This window comes from Pungitius pungitius, chromosome 8, assembly GCF_949316345.1.
Source record: "Pungitius pungitius chromosome 8, fPunPun2.1, whole genome shotgun sequence".
Classification (NCBI taxonomy): Eukaryota; Metazoa; Chordata; class Actinopteri; order Perciformes; family Gasterosteidae; genus Pungitius; species Pungitius pungitius.
This window is the reverse complement of record NC_084907.1, coordinates 22,366,588-22,390,368: the sequence shown is the minus strand read 5'-3', so window position 1 is coordinate 22,390,368 and position 23,781 is coordinate 22,366,588. Positions and strand designations below refer to the sequence as shown.

Below are 23,781 nucleotides of genomic sequence, written 5' to 3'. Positions count from 1 at the left end.
ACACTAAAATATTTTTAAATGGTTGCATAATCTATTCATTGATCCAAAACACTTGTCTATATGCTTAGTTTAGGCAACAGGCCTCGTTACTCTACACATCAACCTGGGAAATACCACTAAGTATGGCAAAATAAAGGACTTCTGTTTCTGGAGGTATCTGCATGAGATCTGATATATTGCCTCAATGTCATAAATAAGTGAATTCCCCCCCGACCTGTAACCTGCCTCTCTGACTGGTAACGCCTTGACTTGGAATGAGAGAATCTACCAAAAAAAAGAAGAAAATTGTATTTCTCTGGTTCTGTTGCATTCAAGTCGATATTTAAAGCTCCAACAGCAATGTAACACTTTAATACATTTTCCCTAAATACTGCTTCATTTTAAAAGGACGTCTCTTGGTGTTTCCACACTGGAGTCAAAAAGCGCCGCCCGCTGTTCCTCATACTGGGAGATGTTCCTCTTCATGATGTCCATACAGGGTCCCAGCAACCGCTCAAACGCCTGGATGTCAATTACTGAAAGAAAAACAGATCACTGTTATTCTCTCCCATTTCTGGCTTCTGTTTTTATGTAGTTGATAATATGTTTACAGAACTCCAGATTACTTTGAGCGATTTGTCTGACCTCTGTTGACATGTCTTCTCAGATTCCCTGCACATCCCAGTTTAACCTCAGGGTCACACGCACATTATGAACATTTGGTCAGTTACTGGTCCTCTTTGGCCCCAACCGACCCGGACGGCTTGTGTCGCCAACGTTAAGGAGAACCCGATAAAACAGCCTCTAGCTGTGTTCAGCTGAGAAGTAACTATTGCTCCTGTTGGCTGCACCTGCGCTGTCCAGTTAGCCGCCCCCTCCTCTAAAAAACGTCTGGCACGAACGCCCCGCGTCTCACCCAAACATCTGGTCTCTCCCACGGCGTAAACGGAGGCTGCTCGAGGTTTGTTGGTGACCAATGCCAGCTCCCCGAAGTACTGCCCCCTGGAGCAGCGAGCCACCTCCACCTCGTCCTGCGGGCCTGCCTTCGTCTGGAAGGGACACGAAGGAACCCGTGAGTCCCATGAGCACACATAACCAGGCTGAGGAGACTCACATTTGTGTTATCGGACGCTGTCAAAAGGACATCCCGAGTTTCTCCACAATAGTAGACGGAGGACGTTGTATGCCAATGAGGTTTTTTATTCACATCCTTCCCAAGCCGTAACGTGCAGGTGCTCACAGGTGCAACCGCTCCCACCAGGCGTAGCCCACCAACTCCCGATTACTCCACTAGGTGAGACATTTATACCCCTGGGTCCCACCAATTCTAGGGCCCTAATCACATGGGGATAATAATGACCATTAACATGGGATACTTGTGCAGACCCGGTCTTACTAGATTGCCTACCCCATTTCCCTCTGTTAACAGCTCTTATCATAACACCGTACACATCCACAAATAATTCTAACGATGATTATGGAGCAAACCTCACTAACCCCACACAATTTACCCCCTCCTTTCCCACCACACTTGGTTTCTCCCACTACCCACAATGCAACAGCACAGGAATAAAGCACTGAGAAACAACCCTGTCAATCTTTTATTTGAAGTCAAGATGGCCGCCCCATGTCTGCTGACGTCAGGTGAGAAGGGGTAACCAGGGGTCACAGAGAACAGAGGGTGGCTCTGTGACAGACGCACTCACTCTGCTGGTGATCGTTATCTTCACCTCTCCCGACTCCACAATGTAGAAGCAGTCGGCGTCCTCCCCCTGCAGGCACAGACAGCAGCAGAGACACAGTTGTGATGTTTCACCTGTTGTCGATTCACGCAGAGGGAAGGACGTGGCGGCGAGCGTCCCGACGCGGTACCTGCGTGATCAAGCGTTCTCCATCTTTGAACGCTCGTGCTCCGACGACGTCAACAAGCTTCATCCTCTCAGAGAGCTTCGAGGAGAGAAAATTACAGGCATGAGCGCACACGTGCAGCGCGTTAAACACGTCGCCATTTTTCTCAGTGAATAAAGAGCTATTGACATGGAATGTTCACAACAAGCCAAGTCATCCAAGTTCAGAAAATGTGTAAAATAATGGAATGACACGAGGACAACGTGGAGCACGTGAAGACGGGGAGGCGCAAAGAGGCACAAAACCAAGACACCAGCTGAAATGGATCAGTAATTAGAAAGAAAAGTGACATCAGCTGGTTCAGTCACAAATGGGGCCTATAATAAAGTGTCTTATTACCAACGTGTGACACAAGAAACATCTCAAGATGGCTGAAAGCAAAGAGCCAAACATCTGCAACCCTATTAGTGCACAACCTACTGATGCCATTGATTACCAACAGTGAGGTTCGGGGGGGCGGGCACCGGCAAACTTCATATAATTGAAGTAAGGATGAATGCAAAAATGCAGAGAGAAATCCTACCAGGATGATGAAGACGAAGCAAGGGTTGACATTTCAGAATTGATCCCAAAAACACAGCCAAGGAAACTTTTGATTGGTTTAAGAGAGAAAAGTAAGAATAGGCACCTTTAAGCCTAACTCGTTAACAACAACAAATACATTCCAGTAACAGTGTTAAATACTTGTCATGTCTCATTCCAGTTTATTTTGGGTTTTCTTTGTATATATGGTTACTTGGCAAATATCAGGTCAATAGCATCTTTAGAAATATATTTAGTGAGATAAATGGAGACGTGTTCAATTACCTACTGTGTATATATATATATTAGGGCCGGGACTTTAGCGCGTTAATTACGCTTAATTAATTACAATGTGAATTAAAATTAATTAAATAAGTGTAAAAATGCGTTAAAATGTTTTATTGTGTTATTTTTTGTGTAATTAATTAATCTTAATTCACATTGTAATTAATTAATCGTAATTAACGCGCTAAAGTCCCGGCCCTAATATATATATATATATATATATATATATGTACACAATCATGTGGTATATTTTCTTTTACAGTTGTTGATACGAACCTCGAGAGACTTCAAAAGAGGAACACACTCAATGAAGGCCTCATACGTCCTCCTCTTCTTTGCGTTATTTCTAACAATCAGCCTGTGAAAAGTGGCTCGATCCTGAGCACCAAAACCAGAGAACAGTTTGTTTCACTTTGGTTCAGCTTCTCTCGTCTTTCTCTCTGCTGAAGCTCACGGTGCTTTGAGGGACTCACCAGGCCCCACAAGGCGCCCTCCTGCGTGGCAATGATGGTGGCAGCTCGCGGCGTGTTGTACATGAGGGCCAGCTCGCCGAAGCTGCCCTTGTTGTCGTACTTTCCAACGCACACACTCACTCCGCCCTTCTGCACATGAATGTCATACACACCCCTGGAAAGAAGAAGAGAGAGAGAGAGGTTGTTAAGGGACGGACAACAAGTCATTGAGTCACGCTTAGAAATGTGTCCCTGACTTCTCTATGACGTAGAAGTTGTCTCCATCGGCTCCTTGGTCTATGATGTGCTCCTGAGGCTTGACCAACACCTCGAACATGCCGTCCAAAACCTCAGAGAACTGCTCCTGAAAGCGGAAGGGGAACATTCAAAAATGCACGAGTTACAGGTTTAAGAAATAGAGCGAATGAATGAATGAAAGACAAGAACACGATCGAGAGGAGCAAAAAAATAACCAAGTGGGCAAAGAAACGCTGTGGCGCACATTAAAGAATGTTTTATTAAACTGATTTAAAACTGCAGAGTCGGAACAGAGTTTGTTCGAACTATTGAAATGTATACCTTCGGATTCAAGACATTTCGGAAAATTGAGGCCATTTTTGGCCTTCCTCACTTCTCCACAGGCCCCCTGGGGACTTTAGGTCTAGGTGCAGGCTGGGTGTGAAGCATTTGGTGTGTTCTACCTGCTCCAGGGTTTTAAACAACAGAATGTCTCTGCACGCCTCCTGAAGCCTGCGACGCTGCACGTCCGTTTTCGGGTGCACGATCCGAGGCTCTGCCTCGTCGTCCTCTTCGTCGTCCGGGTCGTACGCCTCTGCACAAACTGCCCCGGGACAAACAAGCAGAAACCTGAGCGGGGGGGGGCAACGTGAGCGCATGTCCATCACGCGTTCAGCTACTGACCTGAAACTCTGCGATTATATTTACTGGCGGTGGACTCTGCAGAGAGACAGAGGAGGAAGATGTTTCTTCTCAGTAGGGCACATTCTTTGCTGAATTCCTGGAGTTGTATTGTAAGCTCTTCCAGTGGAGCCAGTTCTTTGTTCATGTGGATGTTGATCTGACTACAAGCTTGTAGGTCACAATCAATAGAGCTTTCACATTTCTGACTGTGATGTTTGCCAGCTTGAAGCTTTCAGAGTTGGAGACATCCACAAATGGAACTTCTTAAAGTTACATTTTTAATGTTGGAGAATCAGAGAAATAAATAAAACACAAAGGGATGTGGGACTACTCACTGACAGTGTCTTCCTCCTCCTCTTCATCAACCTGTTTGGGCTTATTCGACAGGGCGTCAAAGGTCACTCCTTTCCGGGTCGGCCTGGTGCCGCGTTTCTTGGCTCCTCGGCTCTTTTTTTGTCCCTCCAGAATTCGTGTAAAATGCTGCACGGCGAATTCAACCAAATCCGGGGGCTCGCGGCGAAGCACCTCCACCGTGTAGCCCTGCAGCAGCTCCTTCAGCCCGGCCGGTACCTCCACGCCGCTCATCGTGCAGCTTCACGGGCCCACAGGCGGGACTTTGATGGTTCGCAAAGGAGCACAAATCCAAACGGAGAGTATTTTCGGATTTGACAACAGCCCAAATGCATCGGCCTGTCCGACGGGTTGATGAACACACACGGACCGGGCCCCCTCCTCTCGCCCCCCCCCCCAACGTTTCAGCACATTATGGATTTCTTTATTTGGCACGGCCTGTCGGAAAGTATTGACCCGGACTTTTCACATCACATGTAATTAAAGGCTGTCCGATGGATTACAACTCAGAGCACGATGATTCTGCAAAGATACGAGGGAGAATGACAAAATGATCCAAAACTCTGAATCTAAACTAAATAAAAAGGTTTAGTAGTAGTTTCAGTTAAAATCCAGGGAATTCAACTCTATTCATTATTTAAATAATCTATTATATATGACGTTGAACTTCTTCTAATTACTACGTTCTTTGCATTTTCCTTTTATAATGAATCATTTATGATTACTCTGTTATCATGCTTTGTTACAGATGTTTGCATAAACATGGAAAGTCCTGTTTTTTATATCCCCCAAATTACGCAATTTAGAAAGAAGTGCACAACAATCTCATTTCTAAATATGGATTCTAGCTTTTAATTTCTTTACATTTTGACATTCATGTAATGTTTAGTGAATCTCACTATGACCACTCTCATGATTTCAGATGAGCATGAACAGAAATCTTTGGGGGTCACTGAGCGGAGGAAGCAGACTATTTCAAATGTGTGTATTGCCGAGCGACTGATCAAACATAATAAAACCTAAATCACCTTTTCCCTGATATGTACACCTGCTCGCAGATAACGAAAGGTAAGGCACGGCATGTTCTCTTCTCCCCTTTTCTTCTACAAAAAACAACAATAAAAAGAAAACAATTCCAAACGAAAAGGAGAGGGAACCTGCGTCTGTGTGTGTGTGTGTGTGTGTGTGTGTGTGTTGATGTTTACGCACACCGTGTCTGCTCTGCTTCCTCCACGGGTCTGATGACCCACACGGTCTACAGTACGAGGTTCAAAGATAATCAAGCACATATTTGGAAAACTGTTAAAATCTCATTGAGACTTTCTGTGTATGTTGCTAATAACGGCTCCGTATTAAACAATGTTTTCCTGGGATTCCCACATGAGGCGATGCTCACAGGTCCGGTGCCATCCAGTGCAGGAACTTCATTGCAAATTCAAATCCTAAGAAACAAGCCTGAAAAAAAGGAGAGAAATCAAGACGTATAGAGACAGCACTTTTGAGCTTTCATTTAAAAACCTGATCTCGATTAGCAGGAGCTTTAAGACACTGACGATGTAACTGGGACGTCTACATTTGGAGTTCAGGGATCTTTGCTCCCACTGTCCACTCGGCCTGAAACTAACCAACTCATTTTCATTATTGATTACCTTCCAAATATTTACTTTGGTCAGTAAAATGTGGGATAACAGTGAAGCTCGTCAAAATTGTTTAAATGTTTGTTGTTTTGCCCTCAACATTTTTCCAAGTGATTCTATTTCTGTCAGTCGATTAATTGATCAATTGTTTGAGCTGTAGTGCCCACGACTAAATATAGAATGTAACGATGCAAACATTTTTTCTAGATGGTCATTGTTGATGAATACATAATGAAATATGATCTAAAAAGCATGCGATTCATCAAAGTGTCCAAAAACATGACATGAGTGCAAGAACATTCCAACACATGTACTGCCGTGCTGTTTTAATACAAAGCAGTATGCCAGAAATAACAGAGTATGGCATCTGGTGGCCTTTTGCAGCCAGCATGATTTTCTAGCTCTTCTGACCCAGAATCCTTTGCACAGCAGGTGTATGAGCAGGAGGGTCAGAGTCCAAGGTGCCATGTTGTAAGGAAGTAGCACACTGCATACCACAGTATTGACTTTGTGAGGAAGCTGCCCTTACAAGGATTTTAATGAGTTAAATGAAGAACACTCACAGCGTTTGCAGGAAAAGCTCTGAGCATGACGGCGTTGAAGCCTTTATACAGAGAGCCGACGCCCTCCTCTCGGATCAGCTCCCGCAGAACGTCCCGAAATCCATTGGGATATTTTCCTTCAGGAGCTGAGGGAGGGACACGCTCGAAAACTCAGTGGGGCACAAAGGGAGCGATGTTTCTGCATAAAGCATCTGGAGCATCTGAGAGCAGACCTGTTTGGAAACGGGACTTGAGCACGTCGGCGGGGATTGCGACGGCCCAGTTGAAGATCCCAGCCATCCCTCCAGCAAACAGCACACTGGGGATGCTGAGCTCGTTGTGGCTGCGAGGAGAAGACAAAAGGTCCCGCTACTCGTCGGTCTGACAGCATCACAAAGAGCTAAATAAAGAAATACAAAGTATTCACCTTTTTCCTGCTGGCGTGAGGACGTTCTTCAACCACTCATAAGAAGTGAAATACATCCCACTAGCTGGAACATCTGAGTCAAAAGAAGAAGAAAAAAAGAGTCTTAAGAAAAATAACAAAAAACACCTAACTGTTCTATGTAAATACAGATGTTCAGATGTTCTGACAGAATACGAGTAGTTTGACATGAATTGAATGGTTTTATCTAATGACAGTAATACAATAATGTTTTTATTATTATTATAAACTGTAATAAGCTACAGCAGCTTGTCAGAGCTGTATTTAATAGTTCAGCAACAATCATTACAAACTGCCACCACTAGAAGCTGCAGGATGATCACAATGCTAAGTTTCAATATAAGATTCAAAGTCCTGAAACAGTAACTCTGTATCCAGGAAAACTGCAGACAGGACCCTTTAATACGATGCAGGTCTGTGGTTTACTTTTAATCAGAGCAAAGCAGCACCTCTCATCAGAGTCAGCGCGGTGCCTTTGTAGATTCCTCTGATCCCAAACTCTCTGTACAGCTGTTTGACGCAGTCCATGGGTCCTGCATACTTCACCTCTCCTGTGGATGCCTGGATCTGCACACACACACACACACACACACGCACACACACACACGCACACACACACACACACACGCACGCACGCACACACACACACACACAATTTACACTGACTGACATTTCATTTCGCCGTGGGGAATCTACTAAAACACAGCGGTGAGAACACAGTGTACAAATCACATGACCCCTGACCTGTAGGAGGCATTTGATGCGCTCTCCAGGAGCCATGATGGCCGTGGTGAACACGCCAGACAACATGCCTGCAGCGAACAGCTGTGGATACCTGCAGGGGACATAGCATGCTCAGATATTATCACCTAGAGTGCGTCCGAGCTGAATAAACAGAAAATCACTCACGTAAGGATGTCATCGGGGGTTTTCTGTTGTAGTTTCTTGCCCATTCCGAATCCAAAGAAACAGACAGCAAACATGGGCGTGACTCCAATGATGGGCGCTGCCATGCCTTTGTAGAATCCCTTCATACCCTGTGAGGGAGGAAGAAGAGAAGGAAACATGAGTGTGAGCGAAGGAAAGGCATTTTGGACAGAATTTTAAGGATAAGGTTGCGGATGAAGAGGCAGCAGCATGGATCCTCACCTCTTTGGCGAAGGTCTTCTTGAGACAATCAATGGTTCCAGCATACAAGAGGCTTTCTCCGGGTTTCGGCTTGGGCTGCGTCTGTAAACGCACCTGTGAGAGGAAGCAGATGTGCACTTTGTTTGGACCTCACACACAGAGAATCACATCTGTGACCCCCTGAAAGCCAGAAGAGCCCTGACCTCAACCCCAGCCAACACCATTTATTTACTCCTCTAAATAAATGCTGGTGTTGCTCTTTGTCTGGTTGATATGTAAAGTTTACATTAAACGTTTTAAGGTGATAATATTTTGCTCGACTCACTCAAGTGGCCAACACAAGTGACTGTACTATATATCTATATATATATATATATATATATATATATGGCATAAGCCAATATTGACGAAATGCATCCGTGCAGCTCTATTAAAGGACCTGTAGGCCTCATTCAGAGGTGATGCAGTGTGTGACGGAGTGAGAGTGGGTCAAAGGTCAAAGGTGCTCCTGTTTACATCCTCTGTGGTCGCCGGCTGCGATGTCCGCAATGTCCCCGGATGTAACCCTCGCGCTCGCTTCTTGGCTGCAGGTGACACCCGAGAGTTTAATAATCACCTTAATGGTGTCGAGTGGATGTCCGGCGAAGACGAGGCAGACGCCCCCGAAGCCTCCTGCGAAGAAGTTCTTCATCGGACTGATCTGCTGCTGCTTGGACATTTTGTCTAAAACACAAAGAGACTTAACGATGAAGATGAACCCACGGACACCTGGAGAAGGACTAGACGACGTGTTACCTGGTCGGCGGTGTCTCTGGGAGGTGCGTTTGCGTGCTGCTGTCACTCCTGACTGACAGACCTTTCACCCACTGACTGACCCGGAGGGGTTTGACTGCGGCACCGCGGCGCTGCGGTCCGCCCCCGTTCCCCTTCCGGGTGGAAACGGTCCCTTTCGCGCTGGATGGAAACATCTATTAATACATAATAATATTATTGTGTACAACTTTTTGTTGTTATCGAATATTTTTAAGGATGTGTTGAATTAATTGTATTCAAGCTTATTCAAAAGAATAAAACAGGTAAATTCTCTGTTTAAGTTTTTTTTAAATAATATTTTTGATTACACGATGTATCCATTGGTTTATATATAAATGATGCAAAAAGAGAATAAGAGGAAGTTATATTGTTCTATAATATAAAACCTTTTGTTGTAACCGAGTTCAAGTTTAACATTCACACACTACAGTTGGGTTATTCACAGTTGACCTTCAGAAGTTACCTCCTGTTAGCTAACATCATATTTCTATTCAGCTAGTTTTGTTATGTGTTTGCAGGACAATTAGGTGATTTGTAGAGGAGTATTTTATAATGAACTATGACATTTAGTTGTATTGTTACCGCTAATATTATTTGGAAGATTTGTTTGCTCAATTTGTGAAAAGGTACCTTTTACAGAAAATAAAACTAGTCATTTTTGCAACAGTGTGACCAACAACAAACAATCCAAATACTCCCACTGTTAAAATATAGCTTTATTAGTTTTATTACAACACTGTTGTAGCACTTTAGCAGACAATGTTAATCATGGAAAGAAGGAACCTTCACCTCTCTCACCTGTAAACAGACACACAAATAACCAATAAACTAACCCTCGGACATTAACTAAAGACTGATATCACTTCTGGATTGCATTTACCAACTCCAGAGGGAATAGCCATGCCAGGGACATAAACAATTATATTAAAGTGTAAGATGGGGTAACATCAAAGAATACATCATTGGGAAGAAACAAAGAAACGTACATGTTGCTTAATGTACTAAAGGATATTTTTGCGTCTTCAATAGGAGCATCAGATAATAACTAGAAAATAACAACAGTGACAAATGTATCATCTCGGGTAATAATTAATGCAGTTAATATTACCTCCAAAAAGCCAAGACTATTGGTATTTTTTGAGCATATTGCTATGTAAAGCCTTATTACGGCACGATTAGTTTGAATGTGAATGCAACATACATACGTTAATCTGTGAACGATCAATAATTCTGTATGTTAGAGGAACTTTGCATATGTACATACAGAGCGATCATCAAAGACTCAATATGCAGCAGAAAGTTACTCAGCTCAAAGATTATCACACATCAGCGATAAGCTTTTCTCTCACCAGAGTAGTGAACCTAATAAAACTAATTCTAATCCTAATAAATGAAAGGGTGAATGAAATAGGACGTCACTTTTCAGATGATGTTTGCAGTAAAACAGTATTCGGTCCCACTACAAGGGAAGCACAGAAATAATCGCACTTTTATCTATAACGTGACTTCGAATCTCTTTTTTATTCTAAAATAAATTTGGTTAAATATATATTTAATACTGTAAGTACATACAGTAGTTATTGAATGCTATAAGTTATTGTTGCTAACAATTCACTGTGTGAAGTATTTGGCCTATATTTTGGCTGTTTGTAATCTCCTAGTGCGACTAAATCTCACGTTCTTTCGTGTATTCGTCATATTTTTTCCGTCTTGGGGATCACCACAGAAATACCTCCTCATTTTTCAAATTAAATTGACTTAAGACAGAAGAATCTGTGAAAAACATTTTCTGATATCAACATCACATGCATGCAGCAGCTTTGGACTTCGAAAGTCCGTGAAAACATTGGCGAAATTGATTAGCTGTTCACAGGCTGGCACAGAACACACAGAACTGTCAGCATGTGACTGGACCTCCGGGACAGGGCGCCGGTACGTTGGCGTCGTGCTTAGTCGTGGTTCTCGTTGATCTGTGGGAACTCCTTGTAGATCTGCTGTACAATTAGCTTATCCATCTGTTTTGCTGTGGCGCTCCCTTCATCCTCTGCTGCGTCTTCCTCCTCCCTGAGAATCCTCTGCAGCGCCCCCTGCAGGTCAGACAGGCGGTGCTGGTGCCCGAGGTAGTCCGTCGAGCGTATTATGGAGTGCATGAGGGACAGATACTCCATCCTCAGCTTCGCAGGGAGGGCAAGAGAGGAGATTAGAATCAGACTTGGCAACAAGCTTTTGAATGCAGGAGACAAATAGTTTCACATTTAAGGAAAAACACTTTATTGCCGAGAACTCAGATGATGCAATCATAAGACTGTTTTCTATAGATATATATAGATATACCTTGTCTCCAGGCGAAAGGTCAGATATTTGTCGAACAGCAATGTCAATCATCACCATCATGTCAGAGCGGTAGAAGATGTCAGCGGTCTCTCGGCTGGCGAAAACGTCCTGCAGAAACTTGAGCACGGCGTGCGGTGCGGGCGGCGTGTGCTTGAACATACACACCGGGTCGTCTGGGAAGCAGAGAGTCAGTCAGACAGGAGCCGTGCAGGCAAAATGACAAATGTGACCAACGGTGGGATTTCTTACCGCCTCGGTTGAGAAGCAGCAGCACTTTCTCCGACAGGATCTTGAAATTTTTCTTCTTCAGCTCCTGCATGATCACATTGCTGCCGGGTGCTGGGCGACGTGGAGAAGACAAACAAAAGCAAATATGGAGACTGCAGAAACCGGATGCAACTCTGTTCTGCAGGTTTTTCAGTTTGACAAATGGAAGCAGGGAAAGCTCAACTGGTACAAATAACCGTAATGATGGGTCTGCTGCAGCTCTCTCACTTCACGATTTCTGAGTCACGGATGGGTTAAAAAAAAGAAAAAGGGAGATATAAACTCCATCGATCTAGTTTTTTTTTGCTGATAAATGATCCGTATTCGGCAGACACACTTTTTGTTGCTTTCTTTTGTTAATGGAGAAGGTTCCAAATAATACATTTAACCAAGTAAGTTGAACCATAACTATATACAGTATATGTCTAATATACATTCTATATTGCTTTGAAGACATGTCCTTAAGACATCTGGATTTGTGGAAGTGTGACGTCTCGCCCAGCGGTCCTTAACTTCATGATTTACACTCTGTGCTTTCCCTGCTCTGACGAGTCATAACGTCTGCTGTGAAACGGGTCCATGGCGCCTCTTCTCACATGTGTGGTGCAGGTTGAAGGACAGCAGGAGGTTCAGGAAGATGTCGGGCAGCTGCTCGGTGGCATCCGAGGGGAGTCCGTCTTCCACCACACCGAGCAGAAACTGAACAAAGTCACCATTCAAGTGGTCTGAAAGCAGAGGGTGAGGATTATGTCCTGAGTAAAGAGCCCCTTATCCCTCTTAAACCTTCAAATCAGGAAGAACGTTGATAATCTGAAAGTGAAAACCATCTCATTTTTGTGTCCTTAACCTGATATGCAGTTTTATAATACACATATAAATATCCATTATATGGAGCATCTCAAATAGCATACCGTAGTGATGATATGGCACCTGTTCGCTCATGGAGAAGATCATAGTGAGAACTAAAGCAGTGTAACACATCTTCTGATGCTCTGAGGAAGGAAAAAACACATATTTATCCTGGATGGGGGGGGGGGGGGCAGTGCAGATGAACAAGATGAAGTCAAAGGTAAACATTCTCACCTTGGGTGTCGGTCTGTAAGTCCCTGGCCAGCTCCATCGGGAGGATGGAGTTGAGGAGGGTGGAGATGAGAGAAGCATCCAGACTGCACATCGCCCCGAACACTTTGAGCAGCAGCAGCCGCAAGGAGACGCGATTCTCCTGTTTGGTCACATGATCATAAAACCAAAAATAACGATGAGCCGACACGAACCAAACGTACCCTGAACATCACCAACATGGTTTAGATCAATACGGTTTACATTATGTAATCAACAACAAACACAAGCTGAATATTGTTCAAATGAGCGTGGTTGATGGTAATGAAGAAGCTCTTAAATATAGAAACTAGAGAACATTATCTTTGCAGACCTATTTACACGATGGACCTCATAACTTACAGATTCATTTAAAGTTAATCGTGTTCAAAATAAAAGGCTGTTGTTGTTATAACGTCTCACCATCTGATAATAGGACACCAGAGACAGCACATTCTCGTAGTGGTTGGCCTTCGACATCTTCTTACAAACCTCCGGATCTGCATCAGTCTGAAACATTAAAAAAGGCTTTTCAGTTGTAACAACGATGGCGTAAGAACATCACAACTACGTCGCTTCCTACTACGACGGTCTAATCCCACCGGAGGAGGATTAAGAAGCCGACATTTCATCCCTGAGCTTCAGGACAAACTGCCAGCAGAGACTCTTTGGCAGATTGAGTCTTTAAACACTGTGCTGGATTTGTAAAGCCGGTCTGATCCCATCAAACACGTCTGGTATTTTCATCAATGCGGTGGTCACATCACAGATTCATCACGAGAGAATCGTCTCAATCGCATTATGAACGAGGATAAACCAGTGATGTCGACTCAAAAACTCCACTAATGCGCGTTGAATTCGGGACTCGATATGTTTTTCATTAAAAAACTGACGACCTGCGTGCTGGGTCACAAGTTGTTGTGTTTTTAAAAGCTGATTCATGGACATCAGGGTTTTTGGATGGTCTGTTCTATCTCAGGAACAGGGGGGTGTAGACTTTCATATTCACTGGGATGTGTGTCTGTTGTGTATCACTTTGCAACCCTTTATTTTGAAAGCTTCTATATAAATACTGACTCACTTATTACTGACAAATCGGTGAAATAGAAACATGATCTTTTCACCTCGGTTACATCTCCCAACACTTTGTTTCACGACTTCACTCATGACTGCATCCTACCAGTATCTTCAGCAGCTCCTCCAGGTAGCAGGCGATGAGAGCGTGGTCTTCATGGAGCGCCCAGCTACGCTGCTGAGAGTCGTCCCGGTGGCGGGCGAGGTCGCTGAAGATCACCTCCAGCCTGTGCTCGTCGTGACACACCTGACCCTGTGGCAGCGCCGCACTCACGTCCTAAAGAGACAGAAGACATTGAGACGCTTCTCTGCTCCACATCTGCAAAGTTTGAGATCCCGGTCCTTCAGAGGAGGTTATTCTCTGTAATTCTCTGTTCAATTTGGTTCAGCTTAAAACTACTTCTATGATCTTCAAATTGAGTGTTTTTTCTATCCAAAGGAAACCTCTCTGGTAGACAGCTGAGTTTTCAGGCTTCACGTGTCACCGTGTCACCGTGTGAATGCAGGCTGCAGCCAACCAGCTTATTACATGTCACGCTTCCTTCTATCGACCGCCTTCCACTGAGAGCCAGAAAACTACCAGCACCTCCATTCAAGCTTCGCCAAGCATAGAATGAGGAAGTGAGCGATACCGAGTCCCAACACTAAATGTCAGCTGAACGACCCCACGGTTCTGCTCCCGAATCCACGCCGTGGAACGAAAACAACAAAACAGAAATCTGACCTTGCTCTTCACCAGCGAGAGGAGAACTTGCTCCAAATCCGACGCGGCCTGGGGCAGCGCCCCCTGCAGGTGGCCGACCACCACGCCCACCGCCACCCGCGACAGCTCGTGACTCAGGCCCGTGTTCTTCCGGACCAGCTCGATCAGCTCGGCCCCGATCGTCATGGGAACAGGCTCAGAAGCGGTGGGGCTGCCGGGGGGGCTTTCGGCGATGGAAGGGGGGGCGACGGGCCAGTCGCTCTCCGGCTGCTCCCCCGCGGCGGGGGGCTGTGCGGGAGGAGGGGCGACTCCGGGGGGCTGCGGAGCCGGGCTCTTCTTGGCGGGAGGCGGCTGAGAAGGGGAGCCGGAGGGGAGCCCGTCGGGGGGGGGCGCGGCGGGCTTCACGCGGGACGGCACGGGGGGAGGGGGGGTGCTGGAAACACTCGGCAAGCTGACGTCGGAGGAGACCAGGGAGTGGGTGGAGCCGGACTCTAAGGAGGCGGTGCTGGTCATGAGGGAGGGAGCGGGCGACGGGGGGAGAGAGGACAGTCGGGAGGGGACCTCTGGCTCTGCTGAGGGGGGAGAGAAAAAGAGAGCTCCAGTTACAGAGAGGGGGGGGGACGGGAATGACTAAGAATAGAGTGTTTGTGAAGCATATAGAGCTGGAAACACCCGGTGCTGGTATGTAAGCGTTGGACAATGTTTGGACCAACCGTCCACAGCGCTGCTACCCGACGTCTCACCTGGACGCCGCCCGGTGGGCTGTTTCTCAGGGGGGGGCGGAGTGATTGGAGCCGCGCGTCGAGGTTGAGGAGGCACCTACAGGAAGTGAAATTACACAGGAACAGGCTGATTAGAGAGTGTACTGTGTGTGTGTGTGTGTGTGTGTGTGTGTGTGTGTGTGTGTGCGTCCGGGTGGGTTCATCTCTCTTGTGATCTATTCAGTAACTTATTTAACACTCTGGATGTCGTTGTTTTAATCAATAAAGGCTGAAGACATTTCTTAATTCTATTGGTTTTATCGGTAAATGAGTGAAACATTTTCTGACTTTTTTCCCCCAAAGATTTGTCAGGATAATAATCTAGATTAGTAGTGTTTAATAGGCAAAACTGGGGGACATAAGAGGCAGATGACCATATGTAGGCTCTTTCTTGTAAGTATGAAAAATGTATACAGGCTCTCTCTCAATATTTTAAGCGTGCATATTTAAACCCAATTGGTGGAATCCTTTGTTACGTGATAGAAGCCCGTTTCGGCCTGTGTGTCGTCCCTGCTTGGCGACAGCGGCACGCTGGCCTGCCGGCCGTAGTCTCGGTTGAGGCCGTTGGGCGGAGGAGGAGTTTGGCTGATGGATATTTGGCTGCTGGAGGATGGGAGGCCTCGTTTGTTACCGGAGGCAGAGGAGCTTCGCCGGGTCAGCGTCTCCTTTCTGTGATGGATCAACTTTCTGCAACGGAAGACAATAATGAGTTATGCAACAAGCCAGACTCATCCGCATCTTGCAATGTGCATTTTGACTCACTGTAGAACATCTCTCTGTTCCAGATTGTATTTGCCTCCATTTTTTAAGGCCACGTTGTGGATGCCTTCAATTGCTCTGTCAATAGACTGCAACACCTCATCCTGCTCCGGAGCCTGAAGTGGAAAAAAGGAGAAAATAAGAGGTCAAATTAAATATGAATTGACATATCAATTTTTTAAACAGAATGAAACAGGCTTGTGTGACTCCAGGCAGAAACAAAGTAGGGTGGAACAGAAGACTGTGACACGCTCAGTGAGGCTCATTAAACCTCCAAAGCTAATGGCATTAACAACAGGAACAGCCTCCCTCACTGTAAGTCTTTTTGCTGCAGAACGCACCTGGGTGTGTCTGAAGGTGGAAGGTACTTGTTCAACGAGGCTAGTCGAGAATGATTCTTAAAATAATACCAAGCAGAAGAGTTTAATTTGAGCAGAAACAGATGCCCTCTCTATTGCTGGTCTCTCGGTTTCATTTCCTATTCTACATGAACCCATCGCACCTCACGTCCTTCCCTGCATCTGCTCTCTGTCGCAGTGACCAGCTGCGGTGCAGAAGCCAACGTCTCAAAACCAACGCGCCGAATTCCAGGAATTTATGGCTTATTCTGCAGGAGAGCATCTCCTTCCAGCTTCTACAGTGCAGTACGCACAGCACGACGTGGGATCCGACCCCCCCTCTCTCTCCATCCCATCCCATCAAGCATGAACGTCACTACGTCCCTTCAGCTGACGATGCGACATAAGGTCCCCGCTTGTTATTCTCAGACAGGCCGCTGTTTACCTGTATTTTTTCGATGTAGGATGACGGGATGTAGCCGGTTTCCCCCGAGCTGCAGAGCGACCCCAGCCACCAGTGTTTGTTGCTCCTCTCCAGGATTAGGAAGCTTTCTCCGGCCGCGAAGTGCAGCGAGTTGGGCTCCGCGGATCGGAAGGCGTACAGAGACCGGTACATGCTTTAAAAGGACTTAAGAACCAGCCGGAGAATCCGCTACTGGGACGCAGAGTCCCGTGGAGGGGGGGGGGTAAATATCTGCTCCGCACGCGTGGATTTAAAGAGTCTATAAAGGCAGGTCCCCGGTGGATCGTCGCTGTCTATTTACAATGTGGCTCCTCGGATCATGTGAGACGTGACTGTTGCCTCTGAGCTCCGCGAGGGGCGCTGTTTCTCCCGCAGACATTTTAATCGAAGGCAGAGCGGCTCATCCGCCGATTGTTCCGACTCCTTCAGGCGTTACAACTAGTAGCTTTTCAGCTCATATAAAACGTAGACTTCTCTTAGCTCGCACTAACACCACTGTCCATTCTTGAGTGAGTATTTTATTTTACACGGTTAAGTGCACATATCCGAGGCCGATTCAAATCATTCACCATTAAGCTACCAGCTCGTAATGCGTGTCACGTGTTCGGGCGCATGATTACATGACACCGGAAGCAGGTGGCTGGTGTTACACCGAACGTGGTCCCCCTCCCGTCAGTATGGCGGCTGTGGTGTGTTCCAGATTCCTCCTCCAGAGATCCACACACGGGTTTCTCTGCTCTTCGCGAGCAGCCGCCGCTCTCTCTAGGTATGGCCGTGTCTCATTTACAGTCATGTGGTTCTTTTCGTTTAGGTAACTGCCCCTTTTTTGGCTTTCTTCACCTCTGCGCGGAGAGGTGAACAAAACGCAAAATACCTCCGCTGTCACCGGAGTTTGACATGTGGAAAGCAATTCATATTGCAGAGGAAAATGCTGGTTAGGGGAAATATCTCCCGGGTTGCAGTGTGATATTGCCACTGGATCTTCAGGTTGGGTCATCTTTTGCAGATTACATACACATCATTTTCAGATAATAAATATTGGAGCAGCATTGTGCTGATTCTACTTTTTTACCATGACATCTCATGTGTGGAGTTTTTTTTTTTTACATTTCTGCGTTTCCCCCCTTAAATAAAACTCCAAAATCCCCATGAGGAAAAAGCATCAAGCTCATTTTAACATCTCACACACTTTCCATTTTCGGTTCCAGAAAATGTCAGGACTCCTCTTCTTAGCTGAAGTAGAAACAAGCTGGCATCTCCGGCATAAAGAGTTGCTGAGCTCTGATTTCTGTAAAAAGTGTAAGAACAGACCTAAATTAGACGAGCAGAAGTGTGAGTTTCTTGGCGCCCTCTTTTCTGCAGGAACTAGCCTCAAGCTTCGTTTGTCAGTAGGCTGGCGTTGGGATTTTGGCTTTGAAAGTGGGCCACATGGCAGCAGTTGAGAATGTACGGAGATGAAACCAGTGCGATAAACACATCATTAGTAGTCTTTGCCCTATTAGTACTCACTATAAATAACAGAAATGATGGGAAATGTTTTTTGTACCTGCAGCCCGTTTCTGAGCCGCTCACATCGATTGGGTCCAGGCGATGATGAAATGTATCAGCGCACCTCGGTGTCCGTCATGCAGAAGGAGCCGGGCGGCGGGGTCATGATCCACAGCTACAGTTCCAGAGGATTCAACATCGACGGCAACAAGGTGTTCGGGCCGTGTGCCGTGCTGCCTCCTGCCATCCTCCAGTGGAATGTGAGATCAACGTCCTCACGACCATCACAGCTGTGTTCTTTACTGCTTTGCATTTGAGCACTCACACCTATCTGTGGTCATCATCTCTCTCTCTCTCTGCAGGTTGGAAGTCATGAAGACATCACAGAAGAAAGTGTCTCTCTTTTCCACATGCTCGAACCGAGAATCGGTAAAAAATCAATAAAAATACCAAAGTATGATGAATATTAATCTTCCAGAAGGTTTTCACCCAGTTGGTGTTTTTATGGTGGTGTATTGCTTGTTTCAAGTTGTTCTAATGCCCCCATTTATGTTAAATTGAGGTTTGGCAGCTATGAAGGTCATAGCACATGGTTAACATCATTTTTATGTTCATCAAACCATTAAATGATTTGTGTCCTGGATGGAAGTCTCTACATTCATTAAATCGTTTCTACGCAGTTATTCATATTTTGTCTGGATCTCTTAAGTAATTTAAGTTTTTGTATAAATGTTGTATTTAATAATCAAATAGTCATTTGACCCATTTTTCTTTGGTTGAACAGAGATTCTTGTGCTGGGCACAGGTGCACGTGTTGAAAGAATTAAGCCCTCAGTCCTGGCTCTGCTCAAACGTAAAGGCATCGCGCTGGAGGTGCAGGACACGGTAAAAGTGCTTCTGTTCTTCCTGACAGCATCAACGACACCAGCAACCCTTTTAAATAACTGCTTTTTTTCACCCTGCTGTTTTGCAGCCGAACGCATGTGCGACCTTCAACTTCCTGACCAGTGAGCGAAGGGTGGCGGCTGCTGGGCTGATCCCTCCGCCCATCAGCACGGCACTGGAGGCAGTACAGGAATAAGTGTTGCTATGGCAACCAGACTGATTTCTGCAGATGCTCAGAGGCGTTTCAGTGACCGTGGGCCTGTGAGGTGGTTATTCTCCGTCTTCATGAATCTTCCAAAGGAGCAAACTGGCAAACGGCTCTGAACATTCACTATATTTGGTTATAATTGTTTTTTTTAGTGGAGGAGGATGTTCAAATGTCAAGCAGTGATTTGAGCAGTGAGCCGGTTCGGAGACGCAGTAAACAGTGTAAACATTGTTCTTGTATAGAAATCCTGTGTTTTGTGTATGCAATATATATTTAAAAGCTTCATCTGGAACAGAAATCTCAGGTGTCCTTATTTCTTTTCCTGGTATACAGAATATATATTATTTATAAAAAGGGTGATTCACTAATGTCTGCAGTTGCGGCTGGTGGAAAATGTTCCAAGTAAAGCAATTGAATCAATTTCAGCAAACATCACAGGTTGATTTAATGCAAAACAAACAAGGAATCAAAAACACTACTGCTATTACTTTGATAAACTTATTTATTATTTAGTATTATTATATTTTGAATGATATAATATATAGGGTTAAATATAAAGTGAGCATGACAAATATGTACTGTGTATCTGTGCTGATTCTCATCCGCCTGTCGATACCAGATTTGATGAGCACAAGCAAGATTGGGGCGAAACCAACGTTGCCCCAATCTGTCTATTGAAGGACGCGGATTGGTTCAATTTTACGTCATACATTTTTTAATTTAATCAGCGATTGGCTGAAGTGCTTCTTAGACGCCACCAACGAGCAGCTAAAACACTCACAAAGTAATGACCTAACAGGCCGGGAGGTGCAGGAAAAGCATATCATTTTACAAATATTACTGTGTACATTCCATATTTCAAAAAACGTAAATATTTCATTTTCAAGCAGGGCTGCTCCAGGTGGGGCGACCGCCACTGATGGTCTATGCAGTGAATAGAAGGGGTTCATGCACTGTGATTATGAACATGTTGCAGGCCTTGAGGTGGTGGTTCATTGGTTAAGCCTCTTTACCACCTGCAGGCTGCCGCGTGTGCAGCACAGGACGACATTCACGCCGCTGTCCTTCTCACACATAAGCTCCCATCCACAAATCCTAATCATCTGACTCTGTGGCCAGAGTGTGAAATATTTAAATCCCTGTTGTTTGCATGATAGGTAATTTAACTTTAAAGGAAAATATAAAAAAATGTTTTTCCAAATTGTCAACAGTTAAACAGGATAAAACATGTAGACCCCAAACATCACTCAGAATGCTAAATAACACAACCTCTGCCTTACAGCTGGGACATTCATCCATATTGTGGCCTCCCAGCTGTTGGATTATTTGATCCTGATGTTGAAAGTCTCTCACTCGTGGTCGGGGGTGGTAGACCGGTGTCTCTGTGATCCCCCGAAGCAGAGCTCCGCTCCTGTTATCCGGCGGTACATGTCTTTGATGTCCTCACATTCAGCCTCAAAGTGGTTTGTCGCATCATACGAGCGGGACACAAAGATCTGATGAAGACAAAGAGTGAGGAGGATTGGACGCATTTCACCACGTTTCATTTCTATGTATGAAACATAGAAACATATCTCCTTATTACCTGACTCTTCTGTCCACCTTCATTGGGAACCAGCATGTTGCTGACTGAAACAAATCTAGATTCAGGGCGGTGACAGGAAATAACATCCGTTAAATGTTGTGATTGCAATTGCAAAATGAACCGTGACACTAAAGATGGAGATGTGTTACTAACTCCTGCATGACGGGCCTGAGAAGCTCCAGCGCCGGCTCCACTTCTTTCTCCGGGTTGCTGGTTTCTGCAGCCGTGCTCACTGTGGCGAGGTACATCCCATCTGGAGCCACGTTGTGCACATAGGACACCACAGATATGTAGATGTCTGCATGGACAAAACAGGAAGAGTTTCCATCAAAAAAAAACAAAGTACATTATTTACAAAAAGTCTGAGACACATGTAAGTGAATTTTTTTGTCACGTTTTACCAAAAAGAGAAATTACCAGATTTCCTGTTGAGTTGTGTTTGAGGGATGATGATTTGACAAGAATGAGCCTCGTGGGTGTTTTTGACTGGATGATTTAATAAACAGATGACTCTTATCACACGGCCCACTTTCCTCACTCGATTGGGAACGTAGCTCGGGTCACAGATGAGCCGTTTACAGCGGAACAGCTGTTAAAAAGAACAAAAGATGAAACCACTCAGTGCACCATTGGGCTGCGGGACGTTTTCCTCCAAACCTCCTCACAGTTCTACCTGTGCCCCACAGGTACACACACTTGCCTTCCCCTCAGACTTCACAGCTTTGACTTTGCCATCATCCATCACAAGCTCATCCACTGTTCTGTTCAAGAGGAGAGTTCCTCCGTACTCTGCACTCAGTCTGAAACACAGCGGTTCAGGTTGGCTTATATGAGCCGTAGATGCTCCACAGTGACCACATTCAAGGTTCATGTTGGCCAATTAAAAAACAACAATAAAAACATCAATTTTCGTCAAAATATCTGTTTCATAATGTAGAACAACACACAATGTTCTCTCCTCGTGCTGATCGCACCTCACTGAATATAATGAGAAGACAACCTGGAACTTTGTTCTCTAAGTATTTTGGGAGAAATCTGATGTTGTGACCTGGCAAATCCCTGCGGTAGTTCGCCCAGCCCGTACAGGGGGTAGAGGTACGGACTGGAGTTGTGACGAGACACGGACTCAAAGTACATCTTGATCCGTCTGATGGTTTCCCCACACGGCCGGTCCAGGTACCTGCAGGGTCACCGGGAGACGGAAAGGACTGTTTGAACTTAAAGGAATCATCTAGCAATGGGTTTTTTCTCGTCACTGACCCGTCACTGCCGTGTAACGCTATGGCGTGACCCGTGAACTCCATGACATCCAGCCCCAGGTCGAAGCGGCAGAAAAGGTCCCGTGTGGTGGTTTTGTTTGGATCCACGTCCTGGCAGTTCCGAGGGTTCCTCACATCAAAGCTCAGGGCAAAGAGCAACAGCTTCCTGAACCTTCTCCTGTCAAACATGCCCATCAGATCTGTAACAGAAATGTTTTGTCGAACGCCATTTGAAGGGAGTCATGATTAATAATGTGCCTCAATCGGTCTTGGGATTCGTCACCTGAAGCGTGCACGGCATCCTCCTCCGAGCTGGGGACTTTGTGCACTTTGCCTGCTTTGTACACGTAGCTGCCTTCAACAACTTTGAAGTCCAGGTATCGAGTAACCTCAGTGTGCACCAAGATTTTCACTAGCTCACCTAACACAGCAGAGGATACGGTGTTACAGTGCCCTCATTTGTGTGACAATAACGCACAAATTGCACGTCCGCATGCACTTTGCTCTCACCGTTGGCGAGAAAGAATTTGGGGATAAGGTCGATGTTCCATGCTTTTCCATTTTCCATTGACTTAGCAGGTCCTGGAACCTTAAACTTCTTGAATAGCTGTAAATAAAACAAAATTAAACATGTCATGAAGGATGTTGGGGGATGTGTGTGCTCGTGTGTGTGTGTAAAACGCACCTCCTCAAGGTGAGAAATGGATCCACCTTGTCCTCCATAGTCAGGTTTCTTGTCAATGTGAAGAACCTTTTTCCCACTTTGAGACATCAAACTTGACAGGACACATTCCTGAGAGAGAGAGAGAGAGAGAGAGAGAGAGAGAGAGAGAGAGAGAGAGAGGGGGAGAGGGAGTGCAATAGTCAGTGACACACTGTGCATCTATAGATCAAAACCATCATATAGACAGCATCTAAATACCAACGGGAGCTCAGAAGGTGGATGATCTGTACAAATGCGACTATTTTGCTCGTGCACAAACTTAAAAAATAAAATAAAAGGTAATTCAGTAAATCTTTAGATTCTTACAATTTTCCCTCATTCAGTGGACTCTTATGTTATGAATATGTTTTCTTACCTTAAGTCCAGTTCCAAGCACAATTATATCGTATTCCTCCATCTTAACAACCTGTCTACCTGTTTCTGCCTCACTGGGTCCCAGTGCCTTTCCTGACTGCAGCCTGTTGCAATGCATTTCTGTATTTAGATAATAAGTGACACTAATGTCTTTGTCTTCTTCTTTGCAATAAGCCTCTTAAGACTGCCACGTCTGTGTGTGTGTGTCTGTGTGTGTGTGTGTGTGTGTGTGTGTGTGTGTGTGTGTGTGTGTGTGTGTGTGTGTGTGTGTGTGTGTGTCTCTAAGAGGTGGGATCAGTCATTGCAGATTGTTCCATACAGTATACAGTGTACAGTGTACTGTGTATGATATTGGCAGATTGTTGATGCTTATGCAATACTGTGTATTTAAATGATTTTATCTTATTTGAATTCGTTTATATTCAAACAGGATTGATTAAATACTTTGATAATTAATGATAAACAAAATTTCAACCATAAGGATATAACTCAAAAGAA

At 45.1% G+C, this 23,781-nt stretch overlaps 5 protein-coding genes across 10 annotated transcripts; 1 reads left to right on the top strand and 4 right to left on the bottom strand.

Annotated features, from left to right (window-relative positions):
- Nucleotides 1–66: 66 nt before the first annotated feature.
- Nucleotides 67–4,749, bottom strand: prkar2ab (protein kinase, cAMP-dependent, regulatory, type II, alpha, B). The gene is made up of 10 exons (XM_037447806.2): nucleotides 4,403–4,749; nucleotides 4,068–4,103; nucleotides 3,848–3,987; nucleotides 3,404–3,510; nucleotides 3,168–3,321; nucleotides 2,971–3,072; nucleotides 1,852–1,926; nucleotides 1,686–1,751; nucleotides 896–1,028; nucleotides 67–515 (listed from the first exon to the last, which is right to left on the bottom strand). Exons 1-10 carry the CDS (start codon nucleotides 4,650–4,652, stop codon nucleotides 376–378), a joined length of 1,203 nt encoding a protein of 400 aa, XP_037303703.1. The 5' UTR covers nucleotides 4,653–4,749; the 3' UTR covers nucleotides 67–375.
- A 494-nt stretch (nucleotides 4,750–5,243) lies between these two features.
- slc25a20 (solute carrier family 25 member 20) lies at nucleotides 5,244–9,085 on the bottom strand. Its single transcript, XM_037447807.2, has 10 exons — nucleotides 8,966–9,085; nucleotides 8,787–8,893; nucleotides 8,192–8,284; nucleotides 7,952–8,079; nucleotides 7,787–7,877; nucleotides 7,492–7,609; nucleotides 7,025–7,097; nucleotides 6,831–6,940; nucleotides 6,619–6,743; nucleotides 5,244–5,873 (listed from the first exon to the last, which is right to left on the bottom strand). The coding sequence occupies exons 2-10, from the start codon at nucleotides 8,886–8,888 to the stop codon at nucleotides 5,811–5,813; spliced, it is 903 nt and encodes a 300-aa protein (XP_037303704.1). The 5' UTR covers nucleotides 8,889–8,893; nucleotides 8,966–9,085; the 3' UTR covers nucleotides 5,244–5,810.
- A 596-nt stretch (nucleotides 9,086–9,681) lies between these two features.
- LOC119230016 (NCK-interacting protein with SH3 domain-like) lies at nucleotides 9,682–17,248 on the bottom strand. 6 transcript variants are annotated; one of them, XM_037490929.2, is made up of 13 exons: nucleotides 16,763–17,248; nucleotides 15,983–16,095; nucleotides 15,673–15,907; nucleotides 15,173–15,278; nucleotides 14,481–15,028; nucleotides 13,863–14,033; nucleotides 13,106–13,192; nucleotides 12,668–12,806; nucleotides 12,496–12,576; nucleotides 12,181–12,309; nucleotides 11,567–11,656; nucleotides 11,318–11,490; nucleotides 9,682–11,157 (listed from the first exon to the last, which is right to left on the bottom strand). In XM_037490929.2, the coding sequence occupies exons 1-13, from the start codon at nucleotides 16,931–16,933 to the stop codon at nucleotides 10,933–10,935; spliced, it is 2,268 nt and encodes a 755-aa protein (XP_037346826.2). In that variant the 5' UTR covers nucleotides 16,934–17,248; the 3' UTR covers nucleotides 9,682–10,932. The 6 variants fall into 6 exon arrangements, with proteins under 6 accessions (XP_037346826.2, XP_037346829.2, XP_037346830.2 ...); XM_037490932.2 differs by having other exon boundaries at nucleotides 14,481–15,031; nucleotides 15,203–15,278; XM_037490933.2 differs by having other exon boundaries at nucleotides 15,203–15,278.
- Nucleotides 17,249–17,288: 40 nt separating this feature from the next.
- On the top strand, nucleotides 17,289–19,724 carry ndufaf3 (NADH:ubiquinone oxidoreductase complex assembly factor). The gene is made up of 5 exons (XM_037490936.2): nucleotides 17,289–17,546; nucleotides 18,333–18,528; nucleotides 18,631–18,697; nucleotides 19,053–19,153; nucleotides 19,242–19,724. Exons 1-5 carry the CDS (start codon nucleotides 17,401–17,403, stop codon nucleotides 19,347–19,349), a joined length of 618 nt encoding a protein of 205 aa, XP_037346833.2. The 5' UTR covers nucleotides 17,289–17,400; the 3' UTR covers nucleotides 19,350–19,724.
- A 186-nt stretch (nucleotides 19,725–19,910) lies between these two features.
- zgc:112334 (uncharacterized protein LOC619199 homolog) lies at nucleotides 19,911–23,396 on the bottom strand. The gene is made up of 11 exons (XM_037490860.2): nucleotides 23,285–23,396; nucleotides 22,891–22,998; nucleotides 22,716–22,812; nucleotides 22,489–22,626; nucleotides 22,207–22,405; nucleotides 21,995–22,126; nucleotides 21,647–21,746; nucleotides 21,364–21,535; nucleotides 21,100–21,244; nucleotides 20,947–21,001; nucleotides 19,911–20,857 (listed from the first exon to the last, which is right to left on the bottom strand). Exons 1-11 carry the CDS (start codon nucleotides 23,324–23,326, stop codon nucleotides 20,711–20,713), a joined length of 1,335 nt encoding a protein of 444 aa, XP_037346757.2. The 5' UTR covers nucleotides 23,327–23,396; the 3' UTR covers nucleotides 19,911–20,710.
- Between the last annotated feature and the right edge of the window lie 385 nt (nucleotides 23,397–23,781).

Coding starts and splice junctions, on each gene's coding strand:
- prkar2ab (XM_037447806.2), bottom strand. CDS start 4,652: ATGAGCGGCGTGGAGGTACCGGCCGGGCTGAAGGAGCTGCTGCAGGGC. Junction 3,511..3,847: donor TGTTTAAAACCCTGGAGCAG/GTAGAACACACC, acceptor TTCCGCTTTCAG/GAGCAGTTCTCTGAGGTTTT. Junction 516..895: donor GGGAGAGACCAGATGTTTGG/GTGAGACGCGGG, acceptor TTTTTCTTTCAG/TAATTGACATCCAGGCGTTT.
- slc25a20 (XM_037447807.2), bottom strand. CDS start 8,888: ATGTCCAAGCAGCAGCAGATCAGTCCGATGAAGAACTTCTTCGCAGGA. Junction 8,285..8,786: donor ATCCACTCGACACCATTAAG/GTGATTATTAAA, acceptor TTCCTCTCACAG/GTGCGTTTACAGACGCAGCC. Junction 7,878..7,951: donor ACCCCCGATGACATCCTTAC/GTGAGTGATTTT, acceptor TGTCCCCTGCAG/GTATCCACAGCTGTTCGCTG.
- LOC119230016 (XM_037490929.2), bottom strand. CDS start 16,933: ATGTACCGGTCTCTGTACGCCTTCCGATCCGCGGAGCCCAACTCGCTG. Junction 14,034..14,480: donor TCTCGCTGGTGAAGAGCAAG/GTCAGATTTCTG, acceptor CTGTCTCTTTAG/GACGTGAGTGCGGCGCTGCC. Junction 12,807..13,105: donor TGGTGTCCTATTATCAGATG/GTGAGACGTTAT, acceptor GTGACCAAACAG/GAGAATCGCGTCTCCTTGCG.
- ndufaf3 (XM_037490936.2), top strand. CDS start 17,401: ATGACACCGGAAGCAGGTGGCTGGTGTTACACCGAACGTGGTCCCCCT. Junction 18,529..18,630: donor CTGCCATCCTCCAGTGGAAT/GTGAGATCAACG, acceptor CTCTCTCTGCAG/GTTGGAAGTCATGAAGACAT. Junction 18,698..19,052: donor CATGCTCGAACCGAGAATCG/GTAAAAAATCAA, acceptor TTGGTTGAACAG/AGATTCTTGTGCTGGGCACA.
- zgc:112334 (XM_037490860.2), bottom strand. CDS start 23,326: ATGGAGGAATACGATATAATTGTGCTTGGAACTGGACTTAAG. Junction 22,627..22,715: donor CAAATTCTTTCTCGCCAACG/GTGAGAGCAAAG, acceptor CTGCTGTGTTAG/GTGAGCTAGTGAAAATCTTG. Junction 22,406..22,488: donor GGATGCCGTGCACGCTTCAG/GTGACGAATCCC, acceptor TTTCTGTTACAG/ATCTGATGGGCATGTTTGAC.